Consider the following 20,000-nt stretch of genomic DNA (forward strand, 5'->3'; position numbering starts at 1 on the left):
GTCACACAGGTGCAGTGATGTCACACAGGTGCAGTGATGTCACACAGGTGCAGTGAGACAGGTACAGTGATGTCACACAGGTGCAGTGATGTCACACAGGTGCAGTGATGTGAGACAGGTGCAGTGATGTCACACAGGTGCAGTGATGTCACACAGGTGCGGTGATGTCACACAGGTGCAGTGATGTGAGACAGGTGCAGTGATGTCACACAGGTGCAGTGATGTCACACAGGTGCAGTGATGTCACACAGGTGCAGTGATGTCACACAGGTGCAGTGGTGTCACACAGGTGCGGTGATGTCACACAGGTGTAGTGATGTCACACAGGTGCGGGGGTGTCACACAGGTGCGGGGGTGTCACACAGGTGCGGGGGTGCAGGTACCTGAAGCTCCAGAACTGGTCCTGGTCCGGGCGGAGGCTGCGGTGCCTCCTGGACCACGTGTTCCCTCGGCTGTTTCCGATCCACACGTCGAAGCCGGCGTCAGCGAGCACGAAGCCCAGACTGGAGCCGGGCGGGTTGGTGACCCAGTTACTGCCCGCAGCCAGGAGACCGTGCTGCAGGAGGACAGGGGGCCTCAGGCCTGCAGCACACACACACACACACACACACACAGGTCAGAGCACTGTTTCTGTGTGTGTGTGTGTGTGTGTGTGTGTGTGTCTGACCTGTGTGTGTTTGTGTGTGTGTGTCTGTGTGTGTGTGTGTGTGTGTGTGTGTGTGTGTGTCTGTGTGTCTGTGTGTGTCTGACCTGTGTGTGTGTGTGTGTGTGTGTGTGTCTGACCCGTGTGTGTGTGTGTCTGACCCGTGTGTGTGTGTCTGACCCGTGTGTGTGTGTGTGTGTGTGTGTGTGTGTGTGTGTGTGTCTCACCTGTGGTGCGTTTGTGGCCCTGTGGGATCCTGTTGACGGTCAGGATGTACCCGTCCTCCGTCACAACCTCGTGCTCCTCTGCAGGGTAACCCCAAAACCTGATGATCTCCGTCTACACACACACACACACACACACACACACACACACACACACACACACACACACACACACACACAGACACAGACACAGACACACACACACACACACACACACAGACACACAGACACACACACACACACACACACACACACACACACACAGACACAGACACACACACACACACACAAACACACACACTCTCGTGACTCCAGTCTCACTTCCCGTCTCTCGTGTCTGACGGTGCGTTCAATGACTCACGATGTTCATGTGCACTTCAGGGTCCAGCTTCTGCCGTGGGACGTCAGAGCGTCTGAGGACGGACGGGCCCCCGTGGACCAGACCGGAGAGCACCAACACACACGCCACGACACACAGCATCATCTGACACACACACACACACACACACACACACACACACACACACACAGAGGTCAGAGCAGGTCACAGGTCAGAGCAGGTCACAGGTCAGAGGTCAGAGCAGGTCAGAGGTCAGAGCAGGTCACAGGTCAGAGCAGGTCACAGGGCACAGGTCACAGGTCAGAGCAGGTCACAGGTCAGAGCAGGTCACAGGGCACAGGTCACAGGTCAGAGCAGGTCACAGGTCAGAGCAGGTCACAGGTCAGAGCAGGTCACAGGTCAGAGGTCAGAGCAGGTCACAGGTCAGAGCAGGTCACAGGTCACAGGTCAGAGCAGGTCAGAGGTCAGAGCAGGTCACAGGTCAGAGGTCAGAGCAGGTCACAGGTCAGAGCAGGTCACAGGTCAGAGGTCAGAGCAGGTCACAGGTCACAGGTCAGAGCAGGTCACAGGTCACAGGTCAGAGCAGGTCACAGGTCAGAGGTCAGAGCAGGTCACAGGTCAGAGCAGGTCACAGGTCAGAGCAGGTCACAGGTCAGAGGTCAGAGCAGGTCACAGGTCAGAGCAGGTCACAGGTCACAGGTCAGAGCAGGTCAGAGGTCAGAGCAGGTCACAGGTCAGAGGTCAGAGCAGGTCACAGGTCACAGGTCAGAGCAGGTCACAGGTCAGAGCAGGTCACAGGTCAGAGGTCAGAGCAGGTCACAGGTCACAGGTCAGAGCAGGTCACAGGTCAGAGCAGGTCACAGGTCAGAGCAGGTCACAGGTCAGAGGTCAGAGCAGGTCACAGGTCAGAGCAGGTCAGAGGTCAGAGCAGGTCACAGGTCAGAGCAGGTCACAGGTCAGAGGTCAGAGCAGGTCACAGGTCAGAGCAGGTCACAGGTCAGAGGTCAGAGGTCAGAGCAGGTCACAGGTCAGAGCAGGTCACAGGTCAGAGCAGGTCACAGGTCACAGGTCAGAGCAGGTCACAGGTCACAGGTCAGAGCAGGTCACAGGTCAGAGCAGGTCACAGGTCACAGGTCAGAGCAGGTCACAGGTCACAGGTCACAGGTCAGAGCAGGTCAGAGGTCAGAGCAGGTCAGAGGTCACAGGTCAGAGCAGGTCACAGGTCACAGGTCAGAGCAGGTCACAGGTCAGAGCAGGTCACAGGTCACAGGTCAGAGCAGGTCACAGGTCACAGGTCAGAGGTCAGAGCAGCTTTGGTGCCTGGTCAGTACAGAGTTAATAAAGAGTTATAACAGAGTTATTTAAGGTTAATTCAGATTTAACTTGGGGTTAATAACACAGAGTAAATAAAGAGTTAAACCAGCGTTATTGAAGTTTTATAACAGAGTTAACTCAGAGTTAATAACACAGAGTTAATTCTGGGTTAAAGCAGCTTCGGTACCTGGTTCATACAGAGTTAATAAAGAGTTAATATAGAGTTAATAAAGAGTTAATATAGAGTTAATAAAGGGTTAATATAGAGTTAATAAAGAGTTAATATAGAGTTATAACAGAGTTGATTAAGGGTTACAGCAGATTTAACTCGGGGTTAATAACACAGAGTAAATAAAGCAGAGTTATAACAGAGTCAGAGCAGCGTTGGTGCCTGGTTAATAAAGAGTTAAACCAGAGTTAATAAAGAGTTCATAAAGAGTTATAACAGAGATGATAACACAGCGTTAATAATATAGAGTTATAACGGGGTCGGAGCACCTTCGGTACCTGCTTAAAGAGTTAATAAAGGGTTAATATAGAGTTATAACAGGGTCAGAGCAGCGTCGGTACCTTTCTGATCCCGGGTGAAGTTTCACCTCCTGCAGCTGAAAAACTGAACTCTGATCAGCTGAGGCGGAAGCCCCGGCCGTGACGTCAGAGGGCGGGCCCGTCTGTGATTGGTCAGAGGCGGAGTCAGCTGTTAACCCTTTGTTTCCCCGCTGATCCAATCAAAACTAAACAAACACAGTCAGCTGATCCGCTCAACACACAATCAACAAACAACAAACACAAACAACAAACACTTTATTTACTCACCTTCAGAATAAAAGCACGTTCAAAAGTCATCAAAGCTCAATATAAAATATAGATTTAAATGTTTTTATTTTACTTAATATTTATTTAATGTCTGCTTTCACTCCATCTGAGATTTATTCATTTATTACGTCACTGATCTGCTGTTTAAGGTAAATTCTGTATTTTTGTGAATTTAAACTGTTCAATAAAAAACATATAAAATATAAAAACATAATTTAATATGATTTTAATTTACTTTGATGTTTCTGTGAAAAACATTTACACTTTTATTTAAATGTTGTTTTTACAAATATGAGAAAAACGTTAAAACACGTGAAGTTAAGTTTGAGTTTCTGTTACCGGGATAGTTTCTGTTGTTACCGGGATAGTTGTTGTTGTTACCGGGATAGTTTCTGTTGCCGGGATAGTTTCTGTTGTTACCGGGATAGTTTTTGTTGTTACCGGGATAGTTTCTGTTGTTACCGGGATAGTTTCTGTTGTTACCGGGATAGTTTCTGTTGTTACCGGGATAGTTGTTGTTGTTACCGGGATAGTTTCTGTTGTTACCGGGATAGTTTCTGTTGTTACCGGGATAGTTTTTGTTGTTACCGGGATAGTTGTTGTTGTTACCGGGATAGTTTCTGTTGTTTCCGGGATAGTTTCTGTTGTTACCGGGATAGTTTCTGTTGTTACCGGGATAGTTTTTGTTGTTACCGGGATAGTTTCTGTTGTTACCGGGATAGTTTCTGTTGTTACCGGGATAGTTTCTGTTGTTACCGGGATAGTTGTTGTTGTTACCGGGATAGTTGTTGTTACCGGGATAGTTGTTGTTGTTACCGGGATAGTTTCTGTTGTTACCGGGATAGTTTCTGTTGTTACCGGGATAGTTTTTGTTGTTACCGGGATAGTTTCTGTTGTTACCGGGATAGTTTCTGTTGTTACCGGGATAGTTTCTGTTGTTACCGGGATAGTTTTTGTTGTTACCGGGATAGTTTTTGTTGTTACCGGGATAGTTTTTGTTGTTACCGGGATAGTTTCTGTTGTTACCGGGATAGTTTTTGTTGTTACCGGGATAGTTTTTGTTGTTACCGGGATAGTTTCTGTTGTTACCGGGATAGTTTTTGTTGTTACCGGGATAGTTTCTGTTGTTACCGGGATAGTTTCTGTTGTTACCGGGATAGTTTCTGTTGTTACCGGGATAGTTTCTGTTGTTACCGGGATAGTTTTTGTTGTTACCGGGATAGTTTCTGTTGTTACCGGGATAGTTTCTGTTGTTACCGGGATAGTTTTTGTTGTTACCGGGATAGTTTTTGTTGTTACCGGGATAGTTTTTGTTGTTACCGGGATAGTTTTTGTTGTTACCGGGATAGTTTTTGTTGTTACCGGGATAGTTTTTGTCGTTACCGGGATAGTTTTTGTCGTTACCGGGATAGTTCTTGTCGGCCATCTTGTTCCGGCTCTTGTGTAACGCAGGGGGCGTGTTTGACTCCGGAGTCGTGCCGGACTGGAGCGGGTAAACCCGGGTCAGACGGTCTCTGTGGAGTTGGCCCGGTTGCGGTTCCGTGCTAACGAACATGTCCCGGGTCCTGATCGTCGGCGCGGGCCTGACCGGAAGCGTGTGCGCATGTCTTCTGCGCAGAGAGTTCCAGAACAAAGTGCAGATCCAAGTGTGGGACAAAGCGCGAGGCTCAGGTCAGTGCGCGCTCAGAACCCCGACCGGGAACCTGCCGGTTTACGGTCTCAGGCCCCCGGTCTCACACAGCCTCACCTCAGGGCACCAGGGAACACGGGTCCCGGTGCAGCAGACCCTCCTCTGCAGTTCGGCTCATGAATGATCCTTAAACACGTTAAATTAAGCGGTAGACCCGGTTCTTCCTCAGCCCGGGAGCCTGATGTCACAGCGCAGGGTCCCGGGCACAGCCGCGCTAAAGTACCGGGAAACCACAACGGGCCCTGGGCCGACAGGGTCCGGCAGAGCTGGGCTCAAAGACCTTTAAAGACCGAGTCAGAACCAGAACTCTGTCCTCACACACACACACACACACACACACACACACACACACACACACAGGTACACAGACACACACACACACACACACACACACACACACACACAGGTACACAGACACACACACACACACACACACACACACACACACACACACACACACACACACACACACAATCTCTTCTCTAACAGTTGTTAATGTTTTACAACAGAAATGAACTTTAAACAGAGAGACTTAGAATGAACCTGTCCGTCTCTCACCTGTCTGTCTGACTCTCACCTGTCTCTCTCTCACCTGTCTGTCTGTCTCTCACCTGTCTCTCTCTCACCTGTCTCTCTCTCACCTGTCTGTCTCTCACCTGTCTGTCTGTCTCTCACCTGTCTCTCTCTCACCTGTCTGTCTCTCACCTGTCTCTCTCTCACCTGTCTCTCTCTCACCTGTCTGTCTCTCACCTGTCTGTCCCTCACCTGTCTCTCTCTCACCTGTCTGTCTCTCACCTGTCTGTCTCTCACCTGTCTGTCTCTCACCTGTCTGTGTCTCACCTGTCTGTGTCTCACCTGTCTGTCTCTCACCTGTCTGTCTCTCACCTGTCTGTCTGTCTCTCACCTGTCTGTCTGTCTCTCACCTGTCTGTCTCTCACCTGTCTGTCACCTGTCTGTCTGTCTCTCACTTGTCTGTCTGTCTCTCACCTGTCTGTCTCTCTCTCACCTGTCTGTCTCTCACCTGTCTGTCTCTCACCTGTCTCTCTCTCACCTGTCTCTCTCTCACCTGTCTGTCTCTCACCTGTCTGTCTCTCACCTGTCTGTCTGTCTCTCACCTGTCTCTCTCTCACCTGTCTCTCTCTCACCTGTCTCTCTCTCACCTGTCTGTCTCTCACCTGTCTGTCTCTCACCTGTCTGTCTGTCTGTCACGTGTCTGTCTGTCACGTGTCTGTCTCTCACCTGTCTGTCTCTCTCTCACCTGTCTGTCTCTCACCTGTCTGTCTCTCACCTGTCTGTCTCTCACCTGTCTGTCTCTCACCTGTCTGTGTCTCACCTGTCTGTCTCTCACCTGTCTTTCTCTCCCCTGTCTGTCTCTCACCTGTCTGTCTCTCCCCTGTCTGTCTCTCACCTGTCTGTCTCTCACCTGTCTCTCTCTCTCACCTGTCTCTCTCTCTCACCTGTCTGTCCCTCCCCTGTCTGTCTCTCACCTGTCTGTCTCTCACCTGTCTGTCTCTCACCTGTCTGTCTCTCAGGGGGCAGGATGTCCACCAGTCGTCCTCCTGACCCGTCTTCTCACTCAGCTGATCTTGGAGCTCAGTACATCACTACAACACCTGCATACTTCCAGACCCACCACAGGTACACACACACACACACACACACACACACACACACACACACACACACACACACACACACACACACACACACACACACACACACACACACACACACCACAGGTACACACACACACACACACACACACACACACACCACAGGTACACACACACACACACACACACCACAGGTACACACACACACACACACACACACACACACACACACACACACACACACACCACAGGTACACACACACACACACGTCACAGGTGTACACACACACACACCACGGGTACACACACACACACACCACAGGTACACACACACACACACACATACACACCACAGGTACACACACACACACACAGACACACACACACACACACACACACACACACCACAGGTACACACACACACACACACACACCACAGGTACACACACACACACACCACAGGTACACACACACACACACACACACACACACACACACACACACACACACCACAGGTACACACACACACACACACCACAGGTACACACACACACACACACACCACAGGTACACACACACACACACACACACACACACACACGTCACAGGTGTACACACACACACATACACACCACAGGTACACACACACACACACACACACACATACACACCACAGGTACACACACACACAGACACACAGACACACACACACACACACACACACACACACCACAGGTACACACACGTTTATATTATAAATGTATTTTGGACATTTTGTGTTGGTTTGTGGAGGCTTTTATTGTGAAGGTGTCCCTGTCAGTCTGTACTCAGGCTTTTATTGTGAAGGTGTCCCTGTCAGTCTGTCCTGGGGCTTTTATTGTGAAGGTGTCCCTGTCAGTCTGTCCTGGGGCTTTTATTGTGAAGGTGTCCCTGTCAGTCTCTACTCAGGCTTTTATTGTGAAGGTGTCCCTGTCAGTCTCTACTCAGGCTTTTATTGTGAAGGTGTCCCTGTCAGTCTCTACTCAGGCTTTTATTGTGAAGGTGTCCCTGTCAGTCTCTACTCAGGCTTTTATTGTGAAGGTGTCCCTGTCAGTCTGTACTCAGGCTTTTATTGTGAAGGTGTCCCTGTCAGTCTGTACCGGGGCTTTTATTGTGAAGGTGTCCCTGTCAGTCTGTACTCAGGCTTTTATTGTGAAGGTGTCCCTGTCAGTCTGTCCTGGGGCTTTTATTGTGAAAGTGTCCCTGTCAGTCTGTACGCAGGCTTTTATTGTGAAGGTGTCCCTGTCAGTCTGTCCTGGGGCTTTTATTGTGAAGGTGTCCCTGTCAGTCTGTACTCAGGCTTTTATTGTGAAGGTGTCCCTGTCAGTCTGTACGCAGAGCTGCTGAGCGCCGGCGTGCTCCGGCCCCTCGAGGCTCCGGTTGAAGGACTGAAGAACAAAGAAGGAAACAAGGACTACGTGACGCCACTGGGCATGTGCAGTGTGGTCAAGCACTTCCTGTCTGAGTCAGGTACTTCCTGTCTGTCCGTCTCATTCCCACTCACACTTCCTGTCTGAGTCAGGTACTTCCTGTCTGTCTGTCTCAATCCCACACACACTTCCTGTCTGAGTCAGGTACTTCCTGTCTGTCCGTCTCAATCCCACACACACTTCCTGTCTGAGTCAGGTACTTCCTGTCTGTCCGTCTCAATCCCACAAGCACTTCCTGTCTGAGTCAGGTACTTCCTGTCTGTCCGTCTCAATCCCACACAGTCACGTGATGTTTTATGACTTTTAGTTTGAAATACTCGGGGGTTCAGGGTCCAGGTTTAAGGGTCCAGGTCCAGGTTTAAGGGTTCAGGTCCAGGTTTAAGGGTTCAGGGTCCAGGTTTAAGGGTCCAGGTCCAGGTTTAAGGGTTCAGGTCCAGGTCCAGGTTTAAGGGTTCAGGTCCAGGTTCAGGGTCCAGGTCCAGGTTCAGGGTCCAGGTCCAGGTTCAGGGTCCAGGTTTAAGGGTTCAGGTTTAAGTTCAAGGGTCTAGGGTTCAGGTCCAGGTTCAGGTTTAAGAGTCCAGGTTCAGTTCCAGTGTTCATGGTTAAGGGTCCAGGTCCAGGTTCAGGTTCAGGTCCATGTTCAGGGTTCAGGTTCAGGTCCATGTTCAGGGTTCAGGTCCAGGTTCAGGTCCATGTTCAGGGTTCAGGTCCAGGTTCAGGTCCATGTTCAGGGTTCAGGTCCATGTTCAGGGTTAAGGGTCCATGTTCAGGTTTAAGGGTCCAGGTCCAGGTTTAAGGTCCAGGTCCTGAGCATCTGTCTGTCCGTCTGTCAGGAGCGGACCTGTTCTGCGGGCGTCATGTGACCGGCCTGTTCCGCCGCGGTGCATCATGGGAGGTCCAGAGGACGGGGGGGGACAGCGAGCTGTTCGACGCCGTCGTCCTGACGATGCCGGTCCCTCAGATCCTGCAGCTGCAGGGAGACCTGGGTCAACGTGAGTCCACATGAGTCCACATGAGTCCACATGAGACCGCATGAGACCACATGAGACCACATGAGACCGCATGAGACCGCATGAGACCGCATGAGACCACATGAGACCACATGAGACCACATGAGACAACATGAGACCACATGAGACCACATGAGACAACATGAGACCACATGAGACCACATGAATCCACATGAGACCACATGAGACCACATGAGACCACATGAGACCACATGAATCCACATGAGACCACATGAGACCACATGAGACCACATGAGACCACATGAGACCGCATGAATCCACATGAGACCACATGAGACCACATGAGTCCACATGAGACCACATGAGACCGCATGAGACCACATGAGACCGCATGAGACCACATGAGACCGCATGAGACCACATGAGACCACATGAGACCACATGAATCCACATGAGACCGCATGAGACCACATGAGTCCACATGAGACCACATGAGTCCACATGAGACCGCATGAATCCACATGAGACCACATGAGACCGCATGAGACCACATGAGACCACATGAGACCACATGAGACCGCATGAGACCACATGAGACCACATGAGACCACATGAGACCGCATGAGACCGCATGAGACCACATGAGACCACATGAGACCACATGAGACCGCATGAGACCACATGAGACCGCATGAGACCACATGAGACCACATGAGACCACATGAATCCACATGAGACCGCATGAGACCACATGAGACCACATGAGACCACATGAGTCCACATGAGACCACATGAGACCACATGAGTCCACATGAGACCGCATGAATCCACATGAGACCACATGAGACCGCATGAGACCACATGAGACCACATGAGACCACATGAGACCGCATGAGACCACATGAGACCACATGAGACCACATGAGACCGCATGAGACCACATGAGACCACATGAGACTGCATGAGACCACATGAGACCACATGAGACCGCATGAGACCACATGAGACCGCATGAGACCACATGAGACAACATGAGACCACATGAGACCACCTGAATCCACATGAGACCACATGAGACCACATGAGACCGCATGAGACCGCATGAGACCGCATGAGACCACATGAGACCACATGAGACCGCATGAGACCACATGAGACCACATGAGACCGCATGAGACCACATGAGACCACATGAGACAACATGAGACCGCATGAGACCACATGAGACCGCATGAATCCACATGAGACCGCATGAGACCACATGAGACCACATGAATCCACATGAGACCGCATGAGACCACATGAGACCGCATGAGACCACATGAGACCACATGAGACCACATGAGACCGCATGAGACCACATGAGACCGCATGAGACCGCATGAGACCGCATGAGACCGCATGAGACCGCATGAGACCGCATGAGACCACATGAGACCACATGAGACCACATGAGACCACCTGAATCCACATGAGACCACATGAGACAACATGAGACCACATGAGACCGCACAAGACCGCATGAGACCGCATGAGACCGCATGAGACCACATGAGACCACATGAGACCGCATGAGACCACATGAGACCACATGAGACCGCATGAGACCACATGAGACCACATGAGACCGCATGAGACCACATGAGACCGCATGAATCCACATGAGACCGCATGAGACCACATGAGACCACATGAATCCACATGAGACCACATGAGACCACATGAGACAACATGAGACCACATGAGACCACATGAGACCGCATGAGACCGCATGAGACCGCATGAGACCACATGAGACCACATGAGACCGCATGAGACCACATGAGACCACATGAGACCACATGAGACCACATGAAACCGCATGAGACCACATGAGACCGCATGAGACCGCATGAGACCACATGAGACCGCATGAGACCACATGAGACCACATGAGACCACCTGAATCCACATGAGACCGCATGAGACCACATGAGACCACATGAGACCACATGAGACCGCATGAATCCACATGAGACCGCATGAGACCACATGAGACCACATGAATCCACATGAGACCGCATGAGACCACATGAGACCGCATGAGACCACATGAGACCACATGAGACCACATGAGACCGCATGAGACCACATGAGACAACATGAGACCACATGAGACCACCTGAATCCACATGAGACCGCATGAGACCACATGAGACCACATGAGACAACATGAGACAACATGAGACCACATGAATCCACATGAGACCACATGAGACCACATGAATCCACATGAGACCGCATGAGACCGCATGAGACCACATGAGACCACATGAATCCACATGAGACCGCATGAGACCACATGAGACCACATGAATCCACATGAGACCGCATGAGACCACATGAGACCACACGAGTCCACATGAGACCGCATGAGTCCGCATGAGACCACATGAGACCGCATGAGACCGCATGAGACCACATGAGACCACATGAGACCACACGAGTCCACATGAGACCGCATGAGTCCGCATGAGACCACATGAGACCGCATGAATCCACATGAGACCACATGAGACCACATGAGACCGCCTGAGACCACATGAGACCACATGAGACCACATGAGACCACACGAGTCCACACGAGACCACATGAATCCACATGAGACCACATGAGACCACATGAATCCACATGAGACCAAATGAGACCGCATGAGACCGCATGAGACCACATGAGACCGCATGAGACCACATGAGACCACATGAGACCACATGAATCCACATGAGACCGCATGAGACCGCATGAGACCACATGAGACCACACGAGTCCACACGAGACCACACGAGTCAGCATGAGACCACATGAGACCGCATGAGACCACATGAGGCCGCATGAGACCACACGAGTCCGCATGAGACCACACGAGTCCGCATGAGACCACATGAGACCGCATGAGACCACATGAGACCGCATGAGACCACATGAGACCACATGAGACAACATGAGACCACATGAGACAACATGAGTCCACATGAGACCACATGAGACCGCATGAGACCGCATGAGACCACATGAGACCACATGAGACCACATGAGACAACATGAGACCACATGAGACAACATGAGTCCACATGAGACCGCATGAGACCACATGAGACCGCATGAGACCGCATGAGACCGCATGAGACCGCATGAGACCACATGAGACCACACGAGTCCACACGAGACCGCATGAGACCACATGAGACCACATGAGACCGCATGAGACCGCATGAGACCACATGAATCCACATGAGACCGCATGAGACCGCATGAGACCGCATGAGACCACATGAGACCACACGAGTCCACACGAGACCGCATGAGACCGCATGAGACCGCATGAGACCGCATGAGACCGCATGAGACCACATGAGACCACATGAGACCGCATGAGACCACATGAGACCACATGAGACCGCATGAGACCACATGAGACCACATGAGACCACATGAATCCACATGAGACCACATGAGACCGCATGAGACCACATGAGACCACATGAGACCACATGAGACCACATGAGACCACATGAGTCCACATGAGACCGCATGAGACCACATGAGACCACACGAGTCCACATGAGACCGCATGAGTCCGCATGAGACCACATGAGACCGCATGAGACCGCATGAGACCACATGAGACCACATGAGACCACACGAGTCCACATGAGACCGCATGAGTCCGCATGAGACCACATGAGACCGCATGAATCCACATGAGACCACATGAGACCACATGAGACCGCCTGAGACCACATGAGACCACATGAGACCACATGAGACCACACGAGTCCACACGAGACCACATGAATCCACATGAGACCACATGAGACCACATGAATCCACATGAGACCAAATGAGACCGCATGAGACCGCATGAGACCACATGAGACCGCATGAGACCACATGAGACCACATGAGACCACATGAATCCACATGAGACCGCATGAGACCGCATGAGACCACATGAGACCACACGAGTCCACACGAGACCACACGAGTCCGCATGAGACCACATGAGACCGCATGAGACCACATGAGGCCGCATGAGACCACACGAGTCCGCATGAGACCACACGAGTCCGCATGAGACCACATGAGACCGCATGAGACCACATGAGACCGCATGAGACCACATGAGACCACATGAGACAACATGAGACCACATGAGACAACATGAGTCCACATGAGACCACATGAGACCGCATGAGACCGCATGAGACCACATGAGACCACATGAGACCACATGAGACAACATGAGACCACATGAGACAACATGAGTCCACATGAGACCGCATGAGACCGCATGAGACCGCATGAGACCGCATGAGACCGCATGAGACCGCATGAGACCACATGAGACCACACGAGTCCACACGAGACCGCATGAGACCACATGAGACCGCATGAGACCGCATGAGACCGCATGAGACCACATGAATCCACATGAGACCGCATGAGACCGCATGAGACCGCATGAGACCGCATGAGACCACATGAGACCACACGAGTCCACACGAGACCGCATGAGACCGCATGAGACCGCATGAGACCGCATGAGACCGCATGAGACCACATGAGACCACATGAGACCGCATGAGACCACATGAGACCACATGAGACCGCATGAGACCACATGAGACCACATGAGACCACATGAATCCACATGAGACCACATGAGACCGCATGAGACCACATGAGACCACATGAGACCACATGAGACCACCTGTCCTACAGGACCTTTATTTACTGACTCCTCACTTTATACTTTTATATTTTTATATATAATTATAAGTATAAACATATTAATATATTTCCTGACCTGACTGTGATGACTGGTCCTGGTGGACCTGGTCCTTGTGGACCTGGTCCTGACTGGTCCTGGTGGACCTGGTGGACTCCATGTCCCATGATGCACCAGTCTTCTCCAGGAAGAGCTGAGGAAAGTGTAGTGAAGCCGTTTGACCACAGAAGGGCAGCACAACTTCGTTTTGAGGCTCAGCTGTGTGTGTGTGTGTGTGTGTGTGTGTGTGTGTGTGTGTGTGTGTGTGTGTGTGTGTGTGTGTGTGTGTGTGTGTGTGTGTGTGTGTGTGTGTGTGTGTGTGTGTGTGTGTGTGTGTGTGTGTGTGTGTGTGTGTGTGTGTGTGTACGCCTGAGTGTGTGTGTGTGTGCTGCACACGCCCCCCCCTCATGCGTCTCTAGATGATGATGTCATGTTCAGCTCGTCTGATTGGCTGAGAGGGGACAGCGCCCATTTCCTCCTACTGTCTGTGTGCGTGTGTGTGTGTGTGTGTGTGTGTGTGTGTGTGTGTGCGTGTGCGTGTGCATGTGCGTGTGTGTGTGTGTGTGTGTGTGTGTGTGTGTGTGTGTGTGTGTGTGTTCTTAATCGAACAGACGTCAACGAGCACAAAGACGATGAAGAACAGCGACAGAAACAAACAAGGATGAATGAATGTTTGTTTGTTTGTTTACACAGAACAAAGAAACAAACAACTGCAACATCACTGTCAAAGACTCACCTGTCTCCCCCCCCTCACCTGTCCCCCCCCCCCCTCACCCCCCTCAGTGCTGTCGGTGCAGCAGCGGCAGCAGCTGGACGCGGTCGTGTACTCGTCCCGTTTTGCCCTCGCTCTCTTTTTTCCTCCGGACGTCGTCTTCAGTTTCTCGTGGGCGGCTCGATACGTCAGCGGCAACCGCTGCATCTGCTACGTGTCTGCGGACGCACGCAAGCGCAGCGCAGGTGAGAGTGTGTGTGTCTGTGTGTGTGTGTGTGTGTGTGAGCGTGTGTGTGTGTGAGTGTCTCTCCCCTGTGACATCACTGTGTCTGTGTCCGATCAGACGGCCCCGGCCCTGGTCTGGGCCCGTCCCTGGTGGTCCACACCAGCGTGCCGTTCGGCCTGGAGCACCTGGAGCGGGACAAAGAGGAGGTCCAGCCAATCATCTTACAGGAGCTGCAGCAGCTGCTTCCTGGTCTGCCTCAGCCAATCAGCATCAAGTGTCAGAAGTGGAGGTACTCGCAGGTGAGAGCACCGACAAATCCCAGGGTCCCTGAAGTGCCCTCGCTGCGTCACACTCACCCCCCCTCCTCCTCCTGCAGGTGCTGACCTCGGTGCCGGACTGTCCGGGTCACATGACCGTCCTCGAGCGCCCGCCGCTCCTCTGCGCCGGCGACGCCTTCGTCCACTCCAACTTCGACGGCTGCGTGGAGTCGGCTCTGAGCGCGCTCAGTGTGCTGCGGGCCGCGCTGTGACGCACGCCTTTTCCTGTCTCACACTTCCTGTTCAACCAACACGACCAGACACAGTGACCACACACCCTTTCAAAATAAGACGTCCGGGTCCAAACCAAACAGAACCAACGTGTGAACGTGTGATCAGATTCAGGATCAGCTCTGTGCTCAGTGAGGGAGAGGTCAAAGGTCAAACACTCACATCTGTTCAAACAACGGGAACACACAGGAAGTCTTATTCTGAAAGGGTGTCAGACTGAACACACGTCTGAATGAAGATAAATAACAACAGACACCAGTCGACACGGACGCGCTTGGATCTGAAACACCGGAGTTTGTTTGTTTCTAAACGTAATAAATAAATTTAATAAATAAAGTTTATGTTCAAACGCTGATGATGAATAAAGTTTCTCTGATTTACACTTTGATCTGTGAGTGTGTGTGTCTGTGTGTGTGTGTGAGTGTCTTTGTCTGTGTGTGTGTGTGTCTGCATGTGTGTGTGTCTGCATGTGTGTGTGTGTGTGTGTGTGTGACCTATTTTTCCTCGCCTGTTCTCCAGTCGTTTGGAAAAGTGCCGCTGCAGTGCATTGTGGGGGAAGTGGTTATCATTTCTGCCAAGTCACTGGTAAATCTCACACACACACTCACAGACACACACTCTCACACACAGACAGACACACACTCTCACTCCCTCTCACACACAGACACACACACACACTCTCTCACTCCCTCTCACACACACACACACACTCACACACAGTTTCTGCAGGTTTTTGTCTAAAACTTTAGTTTTAAAGCTTTTCACACTTTAGTTTATGACAAAAAATAAAGCTACTGATTCAGAAAATAAAGACAACTGTTAGCTTAGCTTCAGTCTGTTAGCACGATAACACGACCTGTTAGCTTAGCTTCAGTCTGTTAGCAGGATAACATGACCTGTTAGCTTCAGTCTGTTAGCAGGATAACACGACCTGTTAGCTTCAGTCTGTTAGCAGGATAACACGACCCGTTAGCTTCAGTCTGTTAGCACGATAACACGACCTGTTAGCTTCAGTCTGTTAGCAGGATAACACGACCTGTTAGCTTCAGTCTGTTAGCAGGATAACACGACCTGTTAGCTTCAGTCTGTTAGCAGGATAACACGACCCGTTAGCTTCAGTCTGTTAGCACGATAACACGACCTGTTAGCTTAGCTTCAATCTGTTAGCAGGATAACACGACCTGTTAGCTTAGCTTCAATCTGTTAGCAGGATAACACAATCTGTTAGCAGGATAACACGACCTGTTAGCGTTAGCTTCTGTTAGCTTTATAAATGAGCAGCCCTGCAGCATCATGGGAGGTGTAGTTGTTAAAATAATGATCCAGACAAAAGCTGATGTTTATAAATAGTTTATTCACCGTTACAGTGTTTTCATTATAAAACAGGAAGAAGAAGAAAAGGACGTTTCCACGGTGATACAGGCCGGTAGCCATGGAAACTGCTCTGTTTGTTTGTTGACAATAAAAACAAGACAATTATCATCGTGAACAGAAACATCGTGACCCCGGAGACAACGTTCGGCTCCAGAAGGTTCTGAGGAAGCGACGCTGAAGATCGGGTTTATAAGCCCCGCCCCCAAACTGTGACTGTCCAATAATATCTCATATATGTTAGCATGATGTCACAACCTGTTTGCTTTAGCTTCAGTCTGTTAGCATGATAACTTCCTGTTAGCTTTAGCTTCAGTCTGTTAGCAGGATGTCACAACCGGTTCGCTTTAGCTTCAGTCTGTTAGCATGATAACTACCTGTTAGCTTTAGTTTCAGTCTGTTAGCAGGATGTCACAACCTGCTAGCTTTAGCTTCAGTCTGTTAGCAGGATAACACGACCTGTTAGCTTTAGCTTCAGTCTGTTAGCAGGATAACTACCTGTTAGCTTTAGCTTCAGTCTGTTAGCAGGATAACATGACCTGTTAGCTTTAGCTTCAGTCTGTTAGCAGGATAACATGACCTGTTAGCTTTAGCTTCAGTGTGTTAGCCAGATGTCACGACCTGTTAGCTTTAGCTTCAGTCTGTAGCTTAAAAGTTAGCTTCTTAGCTAGCTACAACGACACCGTTGAGCTGCTGTTGAAATGAAATCAAGGTCCAGTCGTTAAAAAACGGAGTTCTGTAAAAATCTGCAGGTTAGCAACGGTAACTAAGGGGGCGGGGCTTTAGAAATGTTGAACCACACGTGACGTCATAAACGCGGCGTGCGCTCGTTACGGTCACGGTTCAACAAATGAAAACTGGAGGAGCAGAAAAGTGCGGTGTTCAGGTAAACGCCAAAACGAGCAGTTCAAGGCGAAGGCTTCCGGGGCCCGGCGCCGACGGCACGTGAGGCCGCACCTTAAGGCAAAAAGCAGAAGGAACGCCATCAGGGGGCGTGTTCCTGTGGTTCTGCAACGGAACCAACAAACTAAAGGGTTCGGATCAGACGGAGGCGGAGCTTCATTTTGGCGGGAAAACCCAGTTCAATGGGCTTTGACTTTGACCGACGCCAAACCCGTGTTTTCTCTCTGGTTCTGTGCAGAAACCTGAACGCCACCGGTTCTGTTCACATGTCCGGATGAGTCCGAACCGGCTGAACCAGGACGCGTCGTCTGCAAACGACTGAGAAACGGTCAGAAGAAGAAGAAGAGCGAGCACCTGAAACAGGCGGCGACGCCGTCAGCACCGGCCGGGCCCCAGAACCAGCAGCGCTCAACACCACGAGCTTCTGCACCGGTCCTGTCTAAACGGGTCGGTGCCGGGACGTGAGGCCAGGCGTGACGGCACCTGACAGGACTCAGGACACACACGGACCCGTGGACAGAACGCCGCACGGACCACGGCGCTGCTCGGTGTCACGGATCGGGACGGACTCAGTCATTCACTCATCAGACTCTGAGTTCAGGCTCCGCAGAGGCGTCAGGGAGGGATGACCCGGACCCGGACCCAGACCTGAACCCTGGACCTGAACCCTGGATCTGAACCCGGACCCGACCCAGGACCTGAACCCAGACCTGAACCCTGACCTGAACCCTGGACCTGAACCCTGGACCTGAACCCTGGACCTGAACCCTGACCTGAACCCAGACCTGAACCCAGACCTGAACCCTGGACCTGAACCCTGGACCCGAGCGTCCTGTTGATCCGGCTCTGGTGGAGGGGCCGACGCGGAGCCGCTGAGGGGGAGAAGCACCGACTGTTGGGACGGAACCAGACACCAGGACTAAAACAAAGTGAGAAAAGGGTTCAGATTCTGTGGACAGAGGAACCGTTTCAGAACTTCCTCCTCAGGAACGAGACGCTTGAACCTCGTGGTTCTGGACCACGACCCCGTTCAGAACTCGCCGACACTCGATGATCGTTTCTCTTCCTCTTCGTCGCTTCTTCTTCGAGCTGCTTCGTCTCAAAGTCCACGACTGGACCGACTCTGGTGAAGACCAGCGGAGGGACCGGTCCAGCCGGGTCCAAACTGGTCCAGCCGGGTCCAAACAGCTCCAGCCGGGTCCAAACAGCTCCAGCCGGGTCCAAACTGGTCCAGCCGGGTCCAAACAGCTCCAGCTGGGTCCAAACAGCTCCAGCTGGGTCCAAACAGGTCCAGCCGGGTCCATCTGTGACCGGACCAAACTCTGGGACCAAAGTTCTGATCCTCCGGGACCAGAACACGTTTATGAAACTGATCTTTGAATGAAGTTTGTTTCTGTAACAGAGAGTTTATTATTTGACGTCACATCGTCTTTAATCTGGCGTCTCTGCAGAATGACTCTGAAACAAGGAGCCGGCGGTCCGATTCCCGACCTGGTCCCGAGGACGAGAGCGCACAGAGAGAAGAGGCGCGGCGCTGACGGGGGAGACGGGACCCTCCGCTCCTCTGTCACCGCGTTCAGATTCAACTTTCACTCCTTTAGTTTCAGATCTGTCCGTCAGCCGGCCCCGCCCACATGACGGACCCCGCCCCCACACATGATCCCGCCCCCACACGTGACCCCGCCCACACACTGCTGATCCCGCCCACGTGACGGGCCCTGACCCCGCCCCCACACTACTGACCCCGCCCATATACCTGGCCCCGTCCCAACATGGCCCCGCCCACCGCGTTGGCCCCGCCCACACGGCTGCCCCTGTCCCGCACCGGCCCCGCCCACACACCTGGTCCCGCCCCCACACATGGCCCCGCCCACACGCCTCAGACCGCCGCGTCATGTGATTGTCCAGCTGATTGAGCAGGAGACGGGGGGCAGTCTCAGTCTGGGGTTCATGAATGTGTGTTTGTGTGAGCATGTGTGTGTGTGTGTCGCTGTGTGTGTCTATGTGCGTGTGTGTGTGTGAGCGTGTCTCTCTATGTGTGTGTGTGTGTGTGTGTGTGTGTGTGTGTGTGTGTCTCTGTGTGTGTGTGTGCGTGCGTGTGTGTGTGCGTGTGTCTCTATGCGTGTGTGTGTGTGTGTGTGTGTGTGTCTGTGTGTGTGTGTGTGTGTGTGTGTGTGTGTGTGTGTGTGTCTGTGTGTGTGTGTGTGTGTGTGTGTCTCTGTGCGTGTGTGTGTGTGTCTCTGTGTGTGTGTGTGTGCGTGTGTGTGTGTGTGTGTGTGTCTCTGTGTGTGTGTGTGTCTCTGTGTGTGTGTGTGTGTGTGTGTGTGTGTGTGTGTGTGTGCGTGTGTGTGC

At 51.7% G+C, this 20,000-nt stretch overlaps 2 protein-coding genes, 1 long non-coding RNA gene and 1 pseudogene across 4 annotated transcripts in view; 1 reads left to right on the top strand and 3 right to left on the bottom strand.

Moving 5' to 3' along the window:
• lipf (lipase, gastric) overlaps positions 1-3,129 on the bottom strand; it is a 6,687-nt gene extending 3,558 nt beyond the window's left edge. Inside the window, exons 1-4 of the mRNA XM_083932417.1 lie at positions 3,092-3,129; positions 1,229-1,351; positions 871-982; positions 384-582 (exon numbers count right to left, since the gene is read on the bottom strand). Coding sequence (XP_083788543.1) covers positions 384-582; positions 871-982; positions 1,229-1,351 — 434 coding nt within the window. The 5' untranslated portion in view covers positions 3,092-3,129. The remainder of the gene's footprint in view (positions 1-383; positions 583-870; positions 983-1,228; positions 1,352-3,091) is intronic.
• A 1,657-nt stretch (positions 3,130-4,786) lies between these two features.
• rnls (renalase, FAD-dependent amine oxidase) lies at positions 4,787-15,727 on the top strand. The gene is made up of 7 exons (XM_083932834.1): positions 4,787-5,008; positions 6,560-6,665; positions 8,007-8,149; positions 8,943-9,101; positions 14,672-14,845; positions 14,944-15,125; positions 15,203-15,727. Exons 1-7 carry the CDS (start codon positions 4,891-4,893, stop codon positions 15,353-15,355), a joined length of 1,035 nt encoding a protein of 344 aa, XP_083788960.1. The 5' UTR covers positions 4,787-4,890; the 3' UTR covers positions 15,356-15,727.
• A 981-nt stretch (positions 15,728-16,708) lies between these two features.
• On the bottom strand, positions 16,709-19,272 carry LOC310961100. The gene is made up of 2 exons (XR_014593621.1): positions 18,371-19,272; positions 16,709-18,296 (listed from the first exon to the last, which is right to left on the bottom strand). It is a non-coding gene; the product is annotated as an uncharacterized lncRNA (long non-coding RNA).
• Positions 19,273-19,756: 484 nt separating this feature from the next.
• Positions 19,757-20,000, bottom strand: part of LOC310961057 (phosphatidylinositol 3,4,5-trisphosphate 3-phosphatase and dual-specificity protein phosphatase PTEN-like) — a 6,726-nt pseudogene continuing 6,482 nt past the window's right edge. Inside the window, exon 9 of the transcript XR_014593857.1 lies at positions 19,757-20,000. This exon is cut by the window's right edge and continues 384 nt beyond it. The product of XR_014593857.1 is annotated as a phosphatidylinositol 3,4,5-trisphosphate 3-phosphatase and dual-specificity protein phosphatase PTEN-like (transcript).

The sequence above is a fragment of the Echiichthys vipera genome (assembly GCF_963691815.1).
Source record: "Echiichthys vipera genome assembly, chromosome: 18".
Lineage (NCBI taxonomy): Eukaryota > Metazoa > Chordata > Actinopteri > Perciformes > Trachinidae > Echiichthys > Echiichthys vipera.

Excerpts from the sequence above, each read along its gene's own strand:
- rnls (XM_083932834.1), top strand. The coding sequence starts at position 4,891 with ATGTCCCGGGTCCTGATCGTCGGCGCGGGCCTGACCGGAAGCGTGTGC. Across the intron at positions 8,150-8,942 it reads GCACTTCCTGTCTGAGTCAG|GAGCGGACCTGTTCTGCGGG; the intron begins GTACTTCCTGTC and ends TCCGTCTGTCAG. Across the intron at positions 14,846-14,943 it reads CGCACGCAAGCGCAGCGCAG|ACGGCCCCGGCCCTGGTCTG; the intron begins GTGAGAGTGTGT and ends GTGTCCGATCAG.